Source organism: Fistularia commersonii, chromosome 9, assembly GCF_037954325.1.
Source record: "Fistularia commersonii isolate RoL2024-O1a breed Wild chromosome 9, RoL_Fcom_v1.0, whole genome shotgun sequence".
NCBI classification, from domain to species: Eukaryota; Metazoa; Chordata; class Actinopteri; order Syngnathiformes; family Fistulariidae; genus Fistularia; species Fistularia commersonii.
The window spans coordinates 10,400,518-10,422,586 of NC_141292.1; the positions used below are offsets into that span (position 1 = coordinate 10,400,518).

Consider the following 22,069-nt stretch of genomic DNA (forward strand, 5'->3'; position numbering starts at 1 on the left):
CTCGCACATGTCCGGGGCCACTTTCCCAGCGGCGGCCGCCGCAACGGAGTTCAACCCCGGGGTGCGCTAACTTTTCACAGTGGGGTCAAGGGTGGAGGTGCTGTTGGGGCGTGAGGAGCGGGCAGGGGAGGAGGGGGGCGGCAGCTAAAAGGCGCTAGTAAAGGGAAAGTGAGAGAAAGAATAGGGAAAATATAATGGTGTGAAAGAGAGAATAAATAAGGATAGGATTTGCAGGTGTGTACTTACCACCTGACTCTCACTTGACTCCAATACGCATCTTGGACACGTGAGTTCATCCCGATGACCCGAAAGCAAATTTTAACTCCTTCTGAGTGAAATTTGGAAAATATGGATCAAACTCTGAGCACATGCATGCATCTTTGCTTGAAAGAGAGTGGCTGAAATATTCTTCACATTGACAGATCTTTTCAAAAAAATACAGGATCGTGTTCATCCGTCATCGCACTTATTCCACCGATGCTATGTAAGCAATGAATGTCATCAATATCTATTTGTTTATTGCAGCGTTGTTGATATTGAGGATCTGAACCCACTGCCAGTTACAGGTTTGGGTGTTAATTGAGGCCACGAGCATTAAACGATGGTTAATTAGCATCAGCGCTCTGATTCATTTATAAAGGTCATAATTTCATTTATGACATTAATTTCAATTGACATCATGTCATGCTTATCTTTTTTTTTCTTAAATCCTCATTTTCAAGCAATTTCTCGCTCATTCTAAATCCTTGTTAGATATTTAGTATCGTCTCATCGGTTTTCAGCCAATTTTTCCTGCTGACTTTAAAATAAGACATCCTGGCATGACACTTACGGACATTTTGAGGTGACTCGACACCTGTTCGCAAAAGACATTTTGAAACTCATTCACCAAATTGGCGCAAATTGGAAAAATTGATTACATTTCAAATACAACAAAAAAATTAAAGAAAAATTGATTTAAAAATAGATTTTTACTCAAAAATCATTTCGCTCTGAAAACAGACAGTGAATTATGTTTCCCAATTTCTATATTTGAAAAGCAAACACTCGCTTTGTGATATAAAAGATGGACAGCGTTGCAATGTATCAATATATTGCCCGGTCCGATACACATGCATTTTTCACAAAACCCACACAAAAATCCTACATGCGAGTTTACCATGAATTCTAAGCTAAATACAATGGTATTATACAGTTATCACAATGTATGTATATGTATATGTATATTTATGTATATGTATGTGTATGTGTATATGTGTATGTATATTTATGTATATGTATGTGTATGTGTATGTGTATCTGTATCTGTATATGTATATGTCTATTTATGTATATGTATATGTATATGTATATAGATTAAGCTATAGCTTTCTCAGTCAAATCAATTTTCACACGCTGTAGTTGTTGTTGAATAATGTTGGATAGTGCAGGTGGCTGTAGAAGGTGATGTTTCTGAAAAAAAAAAAGCCTTATCAGGTAGGCGCTACTCATGTTAATTTGTTTTGAACAGACCCTTGAGCACAATGGAATCCACCCTCCGCCGGAGAGTTTGCACCCCGCCTGGAAATTACGCACCGCCAGGACTTCCCCGAACCCGTCGCAACCCCTTCAGCCTGGGAGGCTGAGAGTTGGCGGGGTTCAGAGGTGTGGTGGCGAAGGTGCTCCGGCCTTTGTGTTTGCGTTGTACGGGAGCCAGGGGTAGCGGGGACACAGCGGAGATCGCTGACATTCTCACAAGCTTCGGGGGACCTTTATTGCCACGGCGATAATCAATAGTGTTCCCACAGAGACGTCTTTTGGCTGGGCGGGTCAATACCCGTCACTCAGGGCCTGAGCCATGTGGCACAGACCCTCTTACTCAGCAGCTCTGGCCGCCCACCCTACAAACACACACACACACACACACACACACACACACACACACACACACATACCCTCCTAAGCCCTCATCGCCCACCAGACCTCAGCGGTGTGATGTTTGCACAATTCAAGGAGGCCCCGTTTTCACGCCACCCGCGCGAGCCTCGCAGCGAGGTCACAGGAAGTGCGAGAGCAACTTCCTGTTTCATGCAAAATAATGATAAATATTTATTTAATGCAAAATAAAGTGTGAATACCGTACTTCCAGCTGAGTGAAACGCTGCCGAACTTCAGCTTTGGGAGGCTCATCTCCTCCACGTTTTGATGTTCTGCATCAGCGCCTTTTAGACCTGAAAGAAAGAAACAGAAGAGTGTAAGTGTACAGTAAGGGCGCCGTGTGGGCGGCAACAAAGACAGTATGATGTTCACGGGAAAAAAACACACTTTACCACTTTGATATTTTCCGTCACGTTCCTGAACTTCGGTCACATATGCAAATTAAATTTTTATATTCATGTATGCCCTTTGCTTTCAAAAGCTGTCTTTCAATATATCTTTGTTTGTTACCCTCAGCTTAAAAAGCCATTCTATGAATTATAGTTTATTATAGTTAGAGTTATTCAATTATAGTTAATTTTTTCCATACATGTTTTTTTTTTTTTTTGTCAGGCAAAAAATGTGTATAACATTGTTATAAAACAGTAAAGTAAGCCTTTTTTGTCAAGCAATGTTTATGTATATAGAAATACATATACATATATACGTACAAATTAATTACAGTTATTCTATTATATATATAGATATGATATACACACACATATATATATAAATTACAGTTATTCTATTATTTCAATTCCAGTGTGTTATTTCAGTAAAATTACAGCTGGGTGTTCTATACTGTATTTATTTTTTTTACAATAATTAACAAAATACAACAATAATTACATTTATTACATTATTACGATTACAGTCAATTATTAATGAATGACAACAGTTGGGTTATTTCAGGCTGTTTTTTTTTGTCCAGGATATTAACATTACAGTTATTTTACTATTACAGTTACAGTGTGTTATGAGAGTATTGTTCCTTTTTTTAATCAAGCGGTGAAATGGTTTCAGTATAAATGTCACAGAAAAAAACCTTAAACCCCTTTTTTGCGTTACTGTCTAGCCGTAGATTAATTTTCTGGGGTCATCTGCCAGTAAGCCATCATGGAAACCTGTGGTTTATTTTATTCATCTATTTTTTTTTTTGTGTGTGTGTGTGTGTGTGTCTCTGTGTGTGTGTGTGTGTGTGTGTGTATCCTCTTTTAAAGCCTGCCTAGAATGAAGCGGATGTTTTGAGGCTTCATTTGAACAGGTTGAGGAGTGTCGATATTTGTCAAATGAGGCGAGCTCACGTCAAAGGAAGGATTAGACGCTCTCTCGTGCTCCAATACAGGAAGAAATGATACGCGTTGGCTTTTAAAATCTTATTAAAAGCTTGTAAAGGCGCGAACCGTCTATTAACTTCTTATAAACTATTAATGACGTGACGTTTGCGAGCTGCCCTGGTGCTCTCTCCAAAGTAAGGGCTGGGGGGATTAGAGGAGACTTTTCCCCGCTTCTCATCTTCTCCGCCGCTCGCTGGATGACGCTGTCCGTCGCCTTGTTGCCAAGCAACAGCTCAGCCAATGTCAAAGAATTCTGGGGGATGTTTAGGCAGCGGCGTGCTCGGGGAGCAGGAGGAGGGGGGGGGAGTGTGTGCTAACCGGACACACTCGCCCGCTCATTCGGAATTTCCCCCTTTTAAGCTTTTAATCTGGGTCGTTTAGTCGCCCCGGGTGGGGTGTTTGAGAAGCATTTTGGGATGGGCCTCTCATCTGGTCGCCAGGTAACCCCCGGATTTTCCGAGGGGTCAACTATCCGTCACCAAACACCCCCCCTCCTTGCAGAACAAGGAGAACTTTCCTCCTCGCACCAACCGGCTGTGCGTCCGGCTTCCTCCGCGGCGGCGGCCGCGAGGTCTGGGTCGGCCCGGAGCAGGTGGACGCTCCACCCATTTCCACGCCGCTTCTCCCTTTTTCCACTGGGCAACGTTTCCCGCAGGAGGGCAAAAATCAATAGCACCCCCCCCTCCACCCACCCGGCTCCATCTCCATCCTCCATGCCGACCCTGCACCCTCCCCAACACCACCTTCCCGGGCTGCTCCTGAGCAGCGGGGAGGAGATGCCTTCACAAGGGGAGGTTTATTTTAAGGACCCCCCCCCCCCCTTCCCTCCACCCCCCCACCACCAACCTGCTTTGCTTTGTCCTCCCTCTCCTCTCCGCCTCTCAATGGAGCGGTTTTCATGGCCTCCTCCTCCTCCTCCACCCTGCCAGGCCCTTTAGCCGGCGGGTTAAACATTGATTTGTGAATGGTTGGGTGGGTGGGGGTGGGCGGTGGGGGGGGGGGGGGGGGCACCTTGCGTGGAGTGCGGCGGTCCCCTACTGTTTGTGTTTGTACACACACACACACCCCGGCTATAGGCCACCAAGACCAACAGCCCGGCATGAAAGCTACCGAGCTAAAAGGCCTCAATGCCGGAGCCGCCGCCGTCCGACGGTGTTTCAGTTCTCTTTGTGTTTGCCGCTTCTCAGCCGCCAGCAGGTCATTGGATTTTTTTTTAAATGGCGAGCTAGGACACTTCCTAGGTGGTGGCGGCGGGGGTTCCCTCTTTTCTTCTTCCCCCGGGGCAAATATTCCCAAATGAAGACGAAGAGCCTTCGCGGCGGTCGTCCGCGTATTTCCGTCCGGGGGTTCGGCACGTGCACGCCGCCTCACTTGTTGACCCCCCACCCCCCCATCATCCTACCGCAGACGTGCGTGCGTGCAATCCACACTGTTTCGTTTTTTGTTTTTTTTTTCAAAAAGGGACACACACACCGGCGAACACACGGTGTGTCAAAGCCATTTAAATCTACAACCAGCAGAGGAGGAGGAGGAGCGGCTGGACGAGGGAGGAAGAGGGGAAGGAGGAGGGTCTCATCAAGGTGAGAGTGAAAGTGGAACCTCTTGACTTATGAGTTTTCCCGCCTCTTGAAGGTTGGGGGGGGTTGGCGTGAGAAAAAAAAAAAAAAAAAGGCCAAGTGGGGGGGGGGGGGGGGGTTACAATGGTAATGGAGGGATTTGCTTTTCACCCCACTTGAGAAAAATAAATAAATATCTAAATAAAAAAAAACCTGGGTAATGAATGAGTGACCGGCTGAATGAATGAGGGGAGGGTGTCGGGTGTTGGAAGGGTTCCGGGGCCCGTGGATCAGCAGAGGTTAACTCGGCTTCTTCAGAAGAGTTGAAAAGGGAAAGAACGGATTGAGCTTTAAAAAGAGGAGGACCCCCACCTCCCCACAACCCCCCACCCCCACCCCACCCCCGCGCCAGGGGCGGGATCAGTCAGGATGATTTATTAGAGAAAGAGAAAGAGAGAGAGAGGGTGTTTGCGAGCATCCAAACGCTGCGGCGCAAACGCAGCGCAGGGAAAAGTGCTGATATATAAGAGATGGAGATGGAGCGGCGTGACCGCGACCACGACACACACACACACACACACACACACACAAACACACACACGGGTGGATCTTGTGAAGGTGTCAATCATGGCACAACCACGTGACCCGCCGGTGTCTTCCCTGCGCTCCCGTCTCCCCTCTTATCGCGCGGTTTCGTAAGAGATGCGTGAAGTGCGGGGAGACAACAGGTCCTCTGTGCCCCCCCACGCGAGAATCACCTCATTTTTCCGTCACACTGAACAAGAGGGCCTACAGTAACACCCCCACATCCCTTTTTTTTTTTGCACCCCCACCTTGGACTGCACATGGACCCTGAAGGCACCACTTTATGCCCAAGTGCCTGGTTACGGCGTTGCACTAGTTTGCTCACAAAAGGAGACGGGGAGTGCATGTGCGTGGATGTGTGTGTGCGTGCAGTGCGCGTCGTGCACCGCGACCGGAGAGTAAACAGAGTGGGGATTGTCATCTCTCCCTCTCTCTCTTCTTCGGCGCACAGAACTGGGCTGTTGTGTCTTTAAGAGGGGGGGGTGGAGTTGATGCGAGGGGGGGGGGGGGTCTGCCGGTTTTCTCATCGCAGCTGCTGGCGTGTGTGTGTGCGTGCGCGTGCGCGCGACACACGCACACACACAGAGGACAGGCGAGATTCATGAGTTAAGCAGCACAATGGCCATTTATCAGCCCCGCGGCGGGATTCAAGTCCAGTACCAGGCGAGGAGCCGCTCCACTCCACGCCGCGCCACGCAGCGCCACGCAGCGCCACGCCACGGACGAGGCGCTTCATTGTTGGGGGGAGGCGAAGAAAAGCCGGGAGGGCAGAGAAGAGACGCGGGCGTCCGCTCAGTCAGTCGGTCCGAGAGACCCACGCTGGAAGGATGGACGGAGGAGGAGGAGGGGGAGTGTGTCCGGAGAGGAGCTCACCATCACCGCTTCTGCTGCTCCTCACACGCTTTTTGTCATCACCCGACGCCGAGGAGGGTCCGTGCGGGGAGAACGCACGACAACGCGGGGAAACTGACAAGGACGCATCCGCGGGGAACTAAGAGGAGCAAAAAAAAAAAAAAAAAAAATTTTTTTTTTTTTCTTGAGAGGCTGGCTGTCGTGGACCCCCCACTCCTCCCCGAACCCACGGGAGGAAGGACGGAGCGTCACTCCTCTTGAAAGAGGAAAGGATGCTTTACTGTTATTACTATGTTATTACTATATTATTACATTTTTTTTTTTTTGCGTGAAAGCCCGTGGGAAGGCGTCGCGCACCTCCGGGCGGATGACACGCAGGTGGAAGTGGATGGAGACACGGCTTCCGCAACTGGAAGAGAGAAAAGAAAAAGAAAAAAAAGTCCTATTCGGTGTGTTTCCTTCCTGACTCTCCATCCGGGAACCGAGGAACTCACATCCGGGTTGATTTGTAGTTTTATTGGGGGACGCGGTGGCCGTTCAGCCATTTTTTTGACCCCCCTCTCCACACACTCACACACACACACACACACACACACACACACACACACACACACACACACACACACACACACACACACACACACACACACTCTTGGGGGGTTAACTTTACTACAAACCACTGCTGTAGATGTGCGGGGAAGCAGAAGGAAGGGGGGGCATTTTTAAAACAGCATTTAGGATTTAAAAAAAAGAAAGAGGAAGGAAAGTCTTCGCAGCTTTTTTTTTTAAAAAACATTTGGAAAACATATCTTTTCATCCAGGATGGAGGAAAGAGGCTGCTGAAAGGGGGTGTGAAGTTGCCCCTTATTTACTTATCTATTTTGTTTCCAGTGATGTGATTGGAGGATTATTTTCTACTTTTACTCCCTCTTGATCTTCTTCTTCTTCTTCTTCTTGAATCTTCCTCCTCTTTCTCGTAAAAGAAGGACCCAAAACACCAGGGAGAAGAAAAAAAAATTAAATTAGAAATAAACAAAAAAAAAATCCATCCGTTGGATCCAAATAGCTCGTAGCAGGTGTCTCTTATAGAGCACGTGTAAAACAGCCTAAATAACTCGAACACACACTCAAACGCACACACACACACACACACACACACACACACACACTCAGGCAGAGGACACCCAGGAGTCTTTAGCGACTGATTGTCCAAACGCAATTCTTGAGTAAACTCAATATTCGACCCCGAGAATTGTGTGTGGACATCTGTTGCTGCGGACTCACACTCATCACTGCCGCCACTTTTGGCTGAAAAACAATAATGATACTAAAAAAAAATGTAAATAAATATAGCCGTGGAGAATGCAGGCCTCCGAGGGGGCTGGAGGGGGGGGGGGGCAGGGAGATGGAAAAGGAAAGCCAAGGGGTGGAAGGCTGGGGGCCTGCACTCTCGACGTGCGTCGCTGCAGGTAAGACGCAAATGTGCATGTTTGCGGAGGAGAAAAAGACGCAGGGCTGCGCCACGGAGGTGGAAACACGGTTGATGTTTTTTTTTCCTTTTACTGTCCTTGTTTTCTTCTCCTTTTTTTGTCGTCGCAGTTTTGCACCCCCTCCTCCCCATCTCCCCTTCGATTGCTATTTACACTTTGTCGAAGATCTAATCAGGACTGTTTGTTTTAAATGGCGCATATCGAGCGGAGGCGTCGATGTATCGAGTTTGGAGAGGAGTCGCTGCGAGTGGCGCGCTGGCGGCGAGGCCTGTTTTCCTTTTTTTTTTCCCCCGTGCGTGTGGTGACAGGAGCGGACAGTGGGACGGCAAAAACCAGCGTGGGAAGGCAGGAAAAAAAATATAAGCTGTAAATACATTATCATAGTGTCATTAATGTGTAATAACATAGTAATAACACGTGTCATAACGTAACGTCCACCCAAACCGTTCAGCAAGACACGCCGCAGGTTTAAAATATGTAACGGGCCCTACTTGGATCAGAACACAATCGTCTAAATATATTTTATTTCTGTAATGCTGCGTTTTTTATGACGAGGTGGAGGCAATAAGGGCCTGGGTGATGGAGGCTGACAGGCTCCTGGAGCCCGGACATCACGTGATTTTATTTTCTTTTTGTTTTTTACAATTATCTTAAATGCACTTGTTGTAACGGATTAAAATAAGATTTTTAAATCACTTACTGGTTAAATGTAATATGGATTTCAGCTGCAGAGGATAGGGAAATAAACAACGAATAGTTTAGAATAAAAGTGAGTATAAATAAGAGCACTAAATGAAGGAAAAGAACACATAAAATATATGAAATTGGTGAATTATTAAACATGAAACTATAGAAAGTCTGCCTACATAAAATAACTTTATGGCCCAATAAAACACAGGCGAAGAAAAAAATTAAAATATGTTAGGTAGGTCCTTTTTCCAAAATTAAATTCCATTAATTCTTTTTAGACTAATTTTCAAGAGTGATTCGGACACACACTCACACACACACACACACACACACACACACACACACACACACACACACAACGGTGTGTCGCCGTGGAGCCTGCAAAAGGCTAAAGCTGTCTGTTGTAGGGATCCGTGCAACAGTGCAACACGTTTGCTGACGTGCGACGACGACGACGTGCACGCCCGACCGCGCACGCGTCCCGCACAATTCCCTGGATATTCGGGAGAGAATTTGCAACATGAAACTGTTTTTATGAGATGCTATAACAAAACAGGGAAGGTGTTCCCTCAACTTACGCGTTTTAATTTTAAAACAACAAGCTAGTGATTCAGCTGCAACTCTGCTGTTATTTCACAGATTTAAGACCAAAATAACTAAATTCTCCAAAAATCACACAATTTTGGATAAACGTGCAACATTAAATACCAACTACTTTAACGTGTTAGAAAACGACAGGGAACCAATTTGCTCTTTTATAACCAATTAATGTCACTGGTTACCATGGAGGATGATTGTATTTAAAAAAAAACACAATATATATACATATAATAATTCTAATTATTGTATTTATTTATAAGACGTTATGTGCAAAAAGATTACAGCTTTCCACCAAAAAAAGAGTATAAGGGCTCCAGATATATTTGTTATAATTGAAAAGAAGTATAAAAATAATGTATTTTCCCAGCACAAGGGTTCATTTTATCTGTTGCGTTCAAGGCCGCCTGCCTCCTCCGCCTCCTCACACTTTGTCGGTGGGACTCACAAGAACCTGCCCGGGACACGCAGGACGGGAAAGGTGATAGTGGTGGGTCTTGGATCCGATATGATGAGATGATGGACGGGGGATTGGAAAGGATGTGGGGGGGGTAAAAAATATAGAAATGACAGGAAAGGGAGACCGCGGGGTGAAACTGGGGATGCAGAGGCTCCGGCTCTGTCCCGCTGGTGGGGGCGTGTTGGGAAGGAGGGGGGGTGTAAATACATCGGAATAATGATAATAAAACAATATCTGAGAGCTCCTCCTCTCTCTCTTTCTCGGCCTGATTTGCATCTCTTTTCTGTGCGCTATTCTCGGACGGTTTTCCGTTGCGAATCGGGACTCCGCGGCCGAGAAAAGCCTTGGGGTCGCCCCGGGCGCTCAGGGGACGGCGGCCCGCTGGCGAGACCCCGGACCTCCCGCAGAGGTCCGGTAACACCCCCTTCCCTCCCCTGCACACACACACTAACACACACACACACACTCCTTGGTCTCCCTCTCACACACATGCAGGCTCTCCTATGAATATTCCGACTGAGCGGGGGCTTAGGGAGGCTGGGACCTCCTCTAATCAGCCTAAAAGTGCAGTTTGATCAGAGCTGGGCTTCCATCGATCGATCGATCGATCAGATAGTCCTGGTCGGACTTGGTCGGAGGGGGGAGGGTGTGTGTGTGTGTGTGTGTGTGTGTGTGTGTGTATGAAGACTTTCCGTGTATTCAATCTGTGAACCCACTAAAGAAGGAGTTTACAATAAAATATATATTTTGTAAACAGTCTTGAAATGCAGTTCACTGGGACGCCCCTTACACGTGCAGGAAAATCTTTTTTTTTTAAATAAAACGTCAAAAAACGCTTTCCATTTTGAACAGAACAATTATACTGTGGTAAAAAATAACGCCATTAAAATAAAGGTAGTGGTAGTGGTAATATGAAACAATAAGTTTTAAAAAAAAAATCAAAAAGGAATATGTTTACATTGTAAAAGCAACATAAATAAAATTTGAAGAAAATGTTTTTTTTTAACCGTAATAGAATTATTACATTTTATTAAAAATAACACTACTAATATACAAATGGAGGTATTAAATAGGAAAAACATGGAAATAAAAACATTTTCAAAAATGAGTTTTTGACATGTTTGCATGGTAATAGGAAACTTATTCATAAACAAACAAAAACAAATGGCCAAATTATGATGTACTTCAAAGTACAGTGCTATGAAATGTAATGCTATAAATAGGTGGTGACATTTACAGTAAATGAAACTAAAAATTAACAAGATTTTAAAAAGTGAATGTTTATGTGGCAATAGCAAAGTAATATTTCAAGTTAAAAATAAATCACAAAATGATGTTATGAAAAAATAACACTTTAAAGACACAGGTGTGAATATTTAAAAGGCTTTATTGGTATAGGTTTTTGTAGAGATACAATGACAGAAAAATAATACAAATACAGCAAACGGGTTTATTATATAATGATAAGTTTCACTATTCGTGGTGGGTTCGGACATTGTTTTTCTGAGGTCCAAGCTGACAGATGAGGTGTAAGCGGCCGTTGACGATATTTACAGTCACACCTTTGCGCAGGCCAGCAGACCTTTTGAGAAATGAATTCATTCATTTCTTTTGAGAAATGAAACGTTGGCGTCCACTAGGAATATCAGCAGGAGTCCTCTCAGTCGCTCCTGCTACTCTTGCTCCTCGGGGTTTCCTCCCCCTCCTGCTCACCCCTGGATGCCTCTGAACGCCTGGTTTTGTCAGGATGCGGCGTTGACGGGCTCTGTAACGCGGGGAGGGAGGCGTTGGGGGGGGGGCTAGGCGTTTTGTCGAAGTGCTAAGGGGAAGAGTAAGGGGCTGCTGAGGTTTGCAGGAGGCTGTCCCGCGATGTGGCCACTGTTCAATATCTCCTATCCTCCGTGAAGTGTGGAAATAAACACAATGTTGTCTTGGTCTTGTATCTGGTAGTCCAACTCCCCCTGAGGCCAAAGGCGCGCCCGCCCGCACACGCACACACACACACACACACACACACGGAAAATATTCAATATTCAAACATCTATACTATTAGATCAAGGGAGAAATATGTGTTTACCAATAAATATGCTCCTGCCATCCCATCGGAGTCCGATCAATGACAAACATTTGATTTCATTTAGCGTCTGAGCCCAGTCCTGTGATTGAATCGTCTGCTTTCAGCGGACAGCCTCACATCGCCGCACGCATGTAAATGTGTGCGCACATATGAGGACCCCCCCGAGGACAAACTTATTTTGCAGCTGTTTGCAAATTGTTTCAGTCTCAGTGAACACGGGTTCTGCCCGTCATGATCTCTCTCTCACACACACACACACACACACACACACACACACACACACACACACACACACACACACACACACACACACACACACACACACAGGCAGGACCGCCTGTGTGTGTGTGAGATGTGAAGTTGTGTCACAATATGAGCTCACAACGGTGAGTGTAGGCCTGAGAAGGAGCTCATAACTAAAAAAAAAACAACCTAGATTTCCTGGGTATCAGACACACACACACACACACACACACACACACACACACACACACACACACATACACACAAAGTGGCAATATGAATGCGACTTACCATTAGCTCCCAGTCTGCGTCGTTGATGAGCACCAGAAGCCCAGGTCTCCTGTAGGAGTGTGGACACACACACACACACACACACACCACAGTCAGACATGCTTCCCAATGGCGAGGGACCGAAAACACATTTCTGACACGCGGGCTATGGAAGAATCCGACAGCCGAGGAGAGATCGGCTAATCACACGTGGAAGAGATTGACCGGAGAAGGTTGTTGGATGAGAATATGACATTTATAAAACACTGGCGAGAGACGTGCTACAGAAAATATAGGAATGCTTTTGCGAGAAATGGAAAACAAAATTGTCTTTACATTTCATCCAAACACTTCATCCTCACATTAATGCTAATTCAGGAATGCTAATTGAAGGATAGATTGTATGGACATGAAAAAAACAGTGGGTTTTAAAAAAAAATGTATCTATTTTCATTAAAATAAAATGTAGTGAAGTTGAGAAAGTGTGGAATCATATTCTGATATTATTGAATCCACAATAGAACAAAAACCATCACGGTGGAGCGGCAATGTGGTGCAGGATGTAGCCTGATGCATGAAATGTGACTGTGTTCAGTGACTGAACGTGTGTGTGTGTGTGTGTGTGTGTGATTCCAGAGGAGGAGTGAGGGGTTCTCCTCATTGCTAATATCACTATGTAAACCGCTGCATTGGCCCAAAAAAATAAATGACGAAACTTGGCGTTTTGCGATCCCGACTGCCGTGTTGATTTTTTCCCCCATCATCCCCCGACTCCCTCAAATGTAGGTTTGACCATTTTTTTCCTGAAAAGCGGCGGCGACAGCAAGAGCGGAGGTGAAGCTGATTGAATAAGCCTCCGTCTAGCTAGTAGACGCTGTACGACACCGGAGAGGTGTGAGCCTGTGTACTCATGCTGGCGCCGGGCGGGGAGGACAAAACGATGAGATGCCACGCGATCTGAAAAAACATCTCGATGATGCTTGACGACAAAAAACAACAACGACAAAAAACCCATAAGGTGCCGACAGCATCCACAAACACACGGATCTGATCTGCAGGCTTTATGGGAGCCCTGCTTCCCCCTCCATTCACCGGGTAGGTGAGGCTATAAATAGTCCTGCACAAAGGTAGCTGTAAAAGTCAGCCAGCCCTATAAGGATGCGGTGAGCCCTGGAATCGTAGACACACAGACACACCCACGCACACACACACAGGTTTTACTTGTTTGATTGCAGTTTCAAACGATTTCAGAGAAATGCGACACTCAAGATTTGCCCTCTGCATCTCTATTCGATCGATCTGATCGGATACTGCACTTGCATTTGTCTATTTTGCGGTGGCTGATATTCAAAACCCACCGCCCCCACCCTTTAGGATTATAGTGCAGCACACCGATCAAGTGTGTGTGTCAAGTGCGGCGGACACTCACACGGAGTCGCCTTGGACAAAGAGCTCCGGTCGTTCCTTCAGCAAGTTCCGTCGGATCCAGACCAGCAGCTGCTTCACATCCCCTGTAAAACGTGCACGCACGCACGCGCACACACACACACACACACACACACACACACACACAAGCACAAGCAGACAACAGAGGTCACAGGTCAGGGGTCAAGGTGCACGGTTCCAGCCCCCTGGTCGATGTGACGCGACAGAAGCACCAGGCGGGACACGGTGTGTGTGTGTGTGTGTGTGCGAGCATCTATGTGCATGTATATGTATGAGTTTGTGTGTTGGGGTTTGGGGGGAGCAGGCTGGGAAGTGGGGGAAGGGTATGACCGGTGTCACTGGCCAAGAGTGACATTGTTTACCTTGGCAGGAATTAAAATGTAACGCGCATGTATGTGTATGCGCGTGTGTGTGTATGCGCGTATGTTTGTGTGAATTTAAAAAGACGGGCATTTAAACAAGAAAACAGATTTTCCTCAGAGCATCAAATAAAGAATCACACACTCGACGCTTCTTGCTGGAGATTAAACGTCAGCGATGGCTGAGCGTTCCGAGGTCGACCTCTTCGACAATTGCGCTGACCTTGTCTCAACAATAGCCCGAGCCTCACTCCGGCTGCCTGACAGACACAAAACGTGCACACAATGAGAGGTTTTAGCAAAAATCCCCACTAAATATCCAACAATGAATATATTATATAGAGTTACGCTGTCACTGTCATGCAAATCCCGCGTGGGGCAAGGGTGGTGGAGCGTGTGTTTTGGCTTCTGGCTCTCTTTAAAATTGGAAAATATCAAGAAAGGTGCGATTTTTTTTTTTTTTTTTACTACAAATTACCTGATCGGTGTGGCGTTTGTGCGTGCTGTTGTGATATCCGCGCCAGCCTGGCATGCTTCTGAGGAACTACGTAGGTAGCCATATCTCTCCTCTCACACACAGGAATGGGAGTGCACGTGCACGCAGACACACAAACGTGTGCGCAAAAAAAAGATCAAAGATGGAGACGTGTGAGGGGAGAGCTAATGCACTTCAGGTGAACGAGAAGGACGGAGGAGACCGGAGGGTAGGAGGATGTTGGGGGGCGGGGGGTCGTCCTCCACCAGGTGTTCGAGCGAAGCCCCCGAAGCCCCGACAGGTGCCGTCGAAAACCGCGCTGGGATTTTGGAGTTCAGCCGTGTCGGAGGAAAAGCTAATAGCGCATCAGGACGCTAGCACGTCTGACACGAGGTGCGGTCAGCTCGCTGATACCTCACGGGGTTATAACCGAGTGCGACTGCACTGAATTCCCCAGATCACATGGAACAGTGGATTTTGTTAATTCATGAAATTAAAATGAATCCGAAATGGGTACCATAGCAAGATGATTTTTTTTTTCTTCAAATCATCATTTTGAGTATGCAAAACCCACACTCCATTTCAGATCTGTGGTCACAAAAAAAAATATGTTGACAGTGAATAAACTGCGCATGCAATCGAACCAATCAAAACAAAAACAAAGCAGGAAGTACAGCAGCATTTGTGTTTTAAAGCCATTGGGATTTGGATTCTGTGCAAACAGAACCAATGGGAAATGTCCAAGTTCAAGGTTCCATTCGTTGAAACCAGAGAGCAGCAGAGTCTGTATTGCCATTAGGGAACACGCACACACACACACACACACACACCAATCTGAGGAGACAGATAACAGAGCATCATATAGACATGGGGTGAATGAAACAACAGCAACAACGTGCATTAAATCTCCTTTTTCAAGCTGATATCGAGCGGATATCATTATTAATGAGGAATAAAAAGAGGTTTCCAGAGGCACCTGCCGAGGTCAGCTTTGCCGCAAGAGTCTGTGAATGATGCGTGATGTGCAAATAGTGATGCCTGTGTTGGTGTGTGTGTGTGTGCGCGCGTGCAAGTGCTGCCATCCCTGTGCTGTTCGGATTCATTGCTCAGCTGTGGGGCCGTAATGATGGCGGTACTTTGACAACTTCGGACCGCTATGGAAGCATGGATTTAGGGAAAAATGAATGCATAGATAAAGACAAGCATAGAGCGCTACACATACACACACACGCACACACACGGCAGTGAATATTGACCTGCATCTCTACAGGGCTAAAAACAGAACTAATCACCACGGTAGTCATAACTCCTTCTTTGAGGCGACTCCTTCCTTTACACTCTCCCTGCTATTGACTATTTGTATTTTTCTCCACCATTACCCCTCGTCCGCTCCTTCATCCTCTAACCCATTTACTTTTTCATTTGCTCTCTCCTTCCCCCCTTTATCTCACTCGCCCCCTCCATAAAACCTGCGTCCCCTCCGCCCCCCATTCCGCTTTCCATCTATTTTGCGGTCTCTTTCAGCCATCCACCCCCTCTGTGTGCAAACGAACAGGCTCAAAGTTGTACGGGGGGACAGAACCAGGGTTGCCAGATGCACAGGTTCGACAATATTTTAAATTTGGGGGCGATGTGATGACGTCAACAGGCCACGCTTTTTTTTTTTTAAGGTTACGCACAACATCAACCACTAGAAATCACCCGGTCGAAATGTAAAAGGAAAAAATGGCGTCTGTATAAACGATGAGCGACGGTGTAAAGAAATTAGGCGGAAGAGGTGAAAGAGAAGAACAAGGACGGGGGTGGGGGGGTGGGATGGACGGAGGTGATAAAAGAAAATGAGAGAACAAACGGACGAGGTGGGGGGGGGGGAGGGAATGCGTCAGTGGCTCGTAATGCATCTTGGGATTGCAGCGGTGTGTGGGTGGAGAGGAGACTTGGAGGGGAGGGAAAAAGGGCGCCATTTTGACGCAGATTCAAAACCGGCGCTGCTTTTTCGCCCCTTTTTGCCCCCCTGGCTTTGTGCGATTATGACGGTTCGGTGATGGTGTGTGTGTGTTAATGTGTGTGTTGGGGGGGCAGCTATCAATCTTTCTGCTGATGCACAGTGAGAAAAGTGTGTGATCCTTAGACCATGGGGGTTTTGTTTTGTGTGTGTGTCTGTGTGTGTGTGCATGTGTGTGTGTGTGTGAGTTAGAGAGAGGGAGATAGAGAGTGGGGGAGGGGTCTTTCAGTCGAGGGTCATCAATCACCGGCCGGGGTCAAAGAGAAATAAGAAGGATTCAGAACCAATTATATCTGCCTTCAACTCCCCAACCCCACCGTCCCCGGTCCTCACGCACAAACACACACACATGCACGTACACAATCGTCACCGCGCAGCAGCATAAGGCGAAATTAGCTCAGTTACACTTCTCAGATCAAAAAACCTAATCCCGCCACACAAGTGCACGCGCGCACACACATATTTATAGTCAGGCCGTTCAGTCGAGCCTCAGAGCAAATATTCCACACCAAGACACGGCAAAACATCTGTGCTACCGAATCGCTCATCATCTTAGTCTTATACACACGCACCCACACACATGCACGCACAGGTCAGCCTGTGAAGCAAGGTCATATCTCCTTGACATTCCCTGTTCTGGTCAACTTTTGTCTTTTTGTTGTCTTGGCAACATCGGCGTCATGGTTGAACACCCTTTGTTTAGACAAATACCAAAGACACATATTTCTCTCCCATTGTATTGCCTCCGTAATGCGTACACACACACACACACACACACACACACACACACACACACACACACACACACACACACACACACACACACACACACACACACACACACACACACACACACACACACACACACACACACACACACACACACACACACTGCATTTTAACCCCCTTTCACAGGCTATACGTTTGCCTTTCTTGTGCTGCCAGTGGGCCGGGTCCTGAGCTGGATCTGGGAAATAAAGTGGGGCTGCGGAGAGGTTCCCCTCTATGTGGAGTCAGTGACCCGCGTGGGAAGGCGGCTCCATCCCGCCGCAACATAAAGTCCAGTCGGTTAAGTTCCCGAGGTGCACACTGGACATTTGCCAACCCAGTCACACATACACACATAATGAAAAAAGAAGAAAAAAAGGACACATTAAAATCCCATAAGGGTACCAGGAAGTGGATGTACCACTGTTAAGGTCCATGGAATATTCGCAGATGGGAAGGTCTGATAGCCAAACGAATAGTTTCTTTTTCTTTTTCAAATTAAAACTAATAGATTCTAACTCGCTGTTGTGATGGATCATGTGTGTTAGGAGCAAAGTGGACATGAAACACATCATCCCCATGACAATACACCTTCAAATAACAGCAAAGTTCATCAGACGTCTCGGCGGGAAGTGATCAGGTCAACAAGAGTCGTAAATGTGATGATCCGACTCCATCGACCCTCCGACTTGAGTTGAACTTCATCATCAAAAACTGAAGACAGAGCCTCACTGACTGTGACTGAGGTGGAGAAGTAATTGTAACTTCATAAAGCTTTAATGATATTCGTCAGGTCCTGGGTGTCGAACCCCGTCATTTCAGATCCGAGACTCAGGTCGGGACTTGGGCCTGTCTTTGACTCGGGACTGCAGTGTAATACTTGGAACTTCCTTCAAATACTTTGACTGAAGTCAGAGGTTGCCGAGGTGATGCTCACCGCTCTACACCATATGGGATGTAAATATCTACCAGTGCATTGGGTAACATCAGGGTGGCTCTTTGTAACATCTGAGCACTTCTTGTGCATAACAACGCTACACCATATGAAAAAGACAGATTGCATGTTTTCGGGTAGGGAAAAAAAAATTGATGGAGAAATGTTGATATTTGCGGCTGCTAAGTACTCAGGGGGTACCATTTTCTGCTTTGCAGGATGACATTATTTCAATGTCCTCTCTCACGTTATTTACAAAGGATGGTAAAAGAAAAAAAATCAGTTGTTGCTGCCTCCCAGCTGGAGGCAGAGCTGTCTGCACAACATTGCCCGTTTACCGTCTTTAAGTGCCATATGCACTGCCCACGTTCACAACATCGTGTGCGCGCACTGGATTTTCCGGCGTGCAGTGACAAGGGGAGAAAAGATGGTGGACCCATGGATGATGTGGATGGGTGGCAAAAATGTTTTATAAGCAAACCAAAAGCTAGTAAATGGCAAGCTGCGGAGGTGGTGCTGCTGGAAAAAATGCCAGGGTCCAATCCACGCAGCAATGGGCGGGATATCGGAAAAAATGACATATGGTATAATCCTGATGGCATGGCCGTGATGTTTGCAAGAGCTCTTGCAAGACTCAGTACCTTTTAAATGTAATTAACGCAGAGTGACATAATTAATCTTGACTTCATGGAGCAGGACATGCATTTTCATAATATATTGTTGTAGGGGAGTCACCTCCGTGATAAATACAGGGGACAGAGCTTGGGAAAAAACCCTTAGCATGACTTGATTTACATATTGTTCATATTTCATCACCACTGGTCCAACCTATATATGTAAAAAGCATGGCCATTACGATAAAAAAATAACAAACATTATTTACAATATGTCTGCCATATGAAGACAAATAGGGACATCATATTGATGGCTTTTGTGATGAATACCTAAAAGTTACAGGCGTAGCTGTAGTTTGGAGCAAGGCTGTCATGTTGCCAAAGTAGGCAGAAAGGTACACACATGAACATGAATAAAATATATTTAAAAAAAAAAAAAGATAGGAAATCACACACTAGCGCCACCCCTCTATCCATAAGTTGCCTGAGATGAGGCTAGCTAAAGTGCTAGCCTGACCACCAGAAAGAATGGCGAATCTAACAACGCTGACTGGGGCAGGTTTCTTACTCACAGGGTTCAGGTTGACCGGGGAGTGTGACATGATGGTCCTTCACGCCGTTAAAAAGCAGCTCCGCTCCTCCTCTGGAATTAAGAAAAAAAAAAAAAGCATATCTGAGGTGCTGAGACACTATTAGAGGGTATGTTCTCACAGGACTTCCACTGGGACACACTGACTTCTTGCATGAAAACAAATAAACAAATGCACCCTTTTCCCTGACAGTGGTCCAGGTGAAATTTGGGATGGGGTTTTGCCCCCCGCTCATTTCTGTCACTTCAAACAGTCAGAGCATGGCAAAACAGCAAAAACCGGGAGCTCTGGAGATTTTCTTGAATTTGCAGAGAGCAGGGAGGCAGAGCATGCATTTTCCATGACAAATAAAACTGAACATTTTCTTATAACTGGAGGAGAATCTATAGGAAGTGAACTTGGGACAGAGACCTTGAAGAGCACAGACCAGGAATGCAAAAGTAAGGTGTGTAACTCCTAAACTGATAACCTTTCGAGTACTTTCTTCGAAACAGCCTTTTTTTATGTTTGTGGCAATCGAGCTTAAGGGACACATGCACACCTGGGAATTTAAAACAACTTGCTTAGATTTGAGGTGCCGGACAGTGAAGAGAAGATTCCCGCTTGAATGAAGCCGATCCGTCACGGATTTCGGTGAGTGATTAAAAGATATTTGAGTCCTCTTAAAAGCAAAATAATTGGCAGATGAAGAATATCCTCTACGTGGGACTGCGATAAATCTCCTGCCCGATACATCACAAGATCTGCCTGTTGATTTTAAGAGACGTGAATACACAAAGCACATTGGTTAATTGAGTGTGTCCTCTGCAAAATTTGATCCGCCTTTCGAACGGGTCTGTGGGTGTGCTTAAGCACTTTAATTGAAAGCAAACTTAGTCATAATTCAAATTCAAATGTAATGCCAAACTGAATTTTACACCATTTCTTGCTCATTTCCAAAGATGGCATCAAATCCATTATTCAGGGTAATATCCTACAATGTTATTTTTGAGATAGTTTCTCATTATATCAAAATGATACTAATTTTAAAGTTGGTCAAATTTCAAATTACTCTTTCATAATTTATAAAAAGATATAAAAAAAGAAATAATCAAATTCAGTGTGTCATTTATTTCTTTTCTTCCTAAATTTAAAAAGGATTATAAACAAAAAGAAAACATGACATTTGTGACTTTTTTTTCCCAATATCTAGAGAAGATAGTTACGTGTCACAGTTTTGAAATAAATAAAAGAAAAAAAAATGACTGTGATGTATATGGATACTGTTCCGCCCCTGTCTGTCTGACAGCTCCATGTGACAGAAGGATTTGTGCTAAAGTGACTATATTACAATAGAGTAGCAAGATGTGGATTTTGACGAATGTCATTTTCACCAATATTGAACCTTCTTAACATTTAAGTTACTGACAACTGAAAGGTAATAAATGTAAGACTTTATCAAACCTTTTCTGCACATTTCACTTCAGTTTGGTGGCAGCGTTTATACTCTCAGCCACTGCAGCATGCTCTGCTTTTAATACTCCTGATATACGCAGGGTAAATCAGAGGCAAGGGAACTTTTGTTTCAAATCTCTTCTATGAACCTTTAACCGTGCGTTCTGCATTATGGCAAATAACGGATCAACAAATCTCAAACACGACGTTTACTCCTCGGGTTAAGTTCATTCATAGGGAGACACGTAAAGTCGTAGGAGTCGGATCTCACAGATACCCGGACAAATGATTTCAAGTGTTTGTGGCCAGTCTTCGCGGTCTCCTTTCCTCTCCTGGCGAATTTCGGCTCCGCTTCAACCCGAGCTAATATTTGAAACCCGTAGTAGAAACACAGAATCGTTCGTTCGAGCGGCGATGTGGTTCAACGACAACAGATGCGACAAACGCCGTTCGAAGCTGTGACATGCGATACTCGTTTTTAAAATGTGTTTTTTTTTTAAAAAACACGAACGATAGCGACGCGAAGATAACCCAGGACGGCTGACCCCGTTCGAGAAGGATCCGTATATGTGAACCGAGATTTGAGAACACGCACAACGAACGGTCTAAAGCGCTTTTATTCACTTACTTGAACTCCAGGTGCACTGCTACGGGCGCCGCCATGATGTTTGTGATTGCAGGAAGTAGTGGAGGCGGAAATAGGAAGTGACGTATGTAATTGAAATGAGCGTTTCCCCCGATATTTGGATATTAAAAAGTCAAGATAGTTAATTACTGTCCCCTCTGAGGTGTATTCAATTTGTCTACTAATTTTTAGTAAGGTGCTTCTCATCATTCGGTAATTATATTTATTTTTGGGAGAGGAAAAAAAAATCAGCAATGATCACAACATATTTTACTTACATATTTAAAACAAAAGAATAAACGGGGAAATACTTAAAAATAGCAGTATGAAATAAAATTGAATTCTTATTATCGGTGATGGGCAAAAAGCCTCGTCAAAAATGTACAAACAGTCATTCTATACCTTTCCAGACTGAGATAAGGATTTTAATTCCTTCACTTTTGTGGCTTGTGCTCTGAAGTTGTGGGAGGAATTAAATGTAGACAATTACATGATGTCTCTGCCCTCCTTGCCCATGAAAATCACTTTAATAAAACATGCAATTGCAATGATAAAAAGAAAAAACTCCCGCAATAAAAGATATTCATAATATGTTGGGAATCCCATATGTTTTCATTGCTAAACAATTGTATTCAACAAATCACCAAAAGGTTTCACATGTAACCTAAATATGATGGACTTTCATGGACTACTATTGCAGGTACGC

General features: G+C 45.3%; 1 protein-coding gene across 3 annotated transcripts; it reads right to left on the reverse strand.

Moving 5' to 3' along the window:
- Positions 1–1,567: 1,567 nt before the first annotated feature.
- urm1 (ubiquitin related modifier 1) lies at positions 1,568–21,419 on the reverse strand. Of its 3 annotated transcripts, XR_015106605.1 has the most exons (6): positions 21,367–21,419; positions 19,287–19,357; positions 13,543–13,624; positions 12,135–12,183; positions 2,123–2,210; positions 1,568–1,880 (listed from the first exon to the last, which is right to left on the reverse strand). XR_015106605.1 is itself a non-coding variant. In XM_086152429.1 (5 exons), the coding sequence occupies exons 1-5, from the start codon at positions 21,399–21,401 to the stop codon at positions 2,205–2,207; spliced, it is 243 nt and encodes an 80-aa protein (XP_086008555.1). In that variant the 5' UTR covers positions 21,402–21,419; the 3' UTR covers positions 1,920–2,204. The 3 variants fall into 3 exon arrangements, 2 of the variants coding, with proteins under 2 accessions (XP_086008555.1, XP_086008554.1); XM_086152429.1 differs by lacking the exon at positions 1,568–1,880 and having other exon boundaries at positions 1,920–2,210; XM_086152428.1 differs by lacking the exons at positions 1,568–1,880; positions 2,123–2,210 and adding an exon at positions 10,896–11,484.
- Between the last annotated feature and the right edge of the window lie 650 nt (positions 21,420–22,069).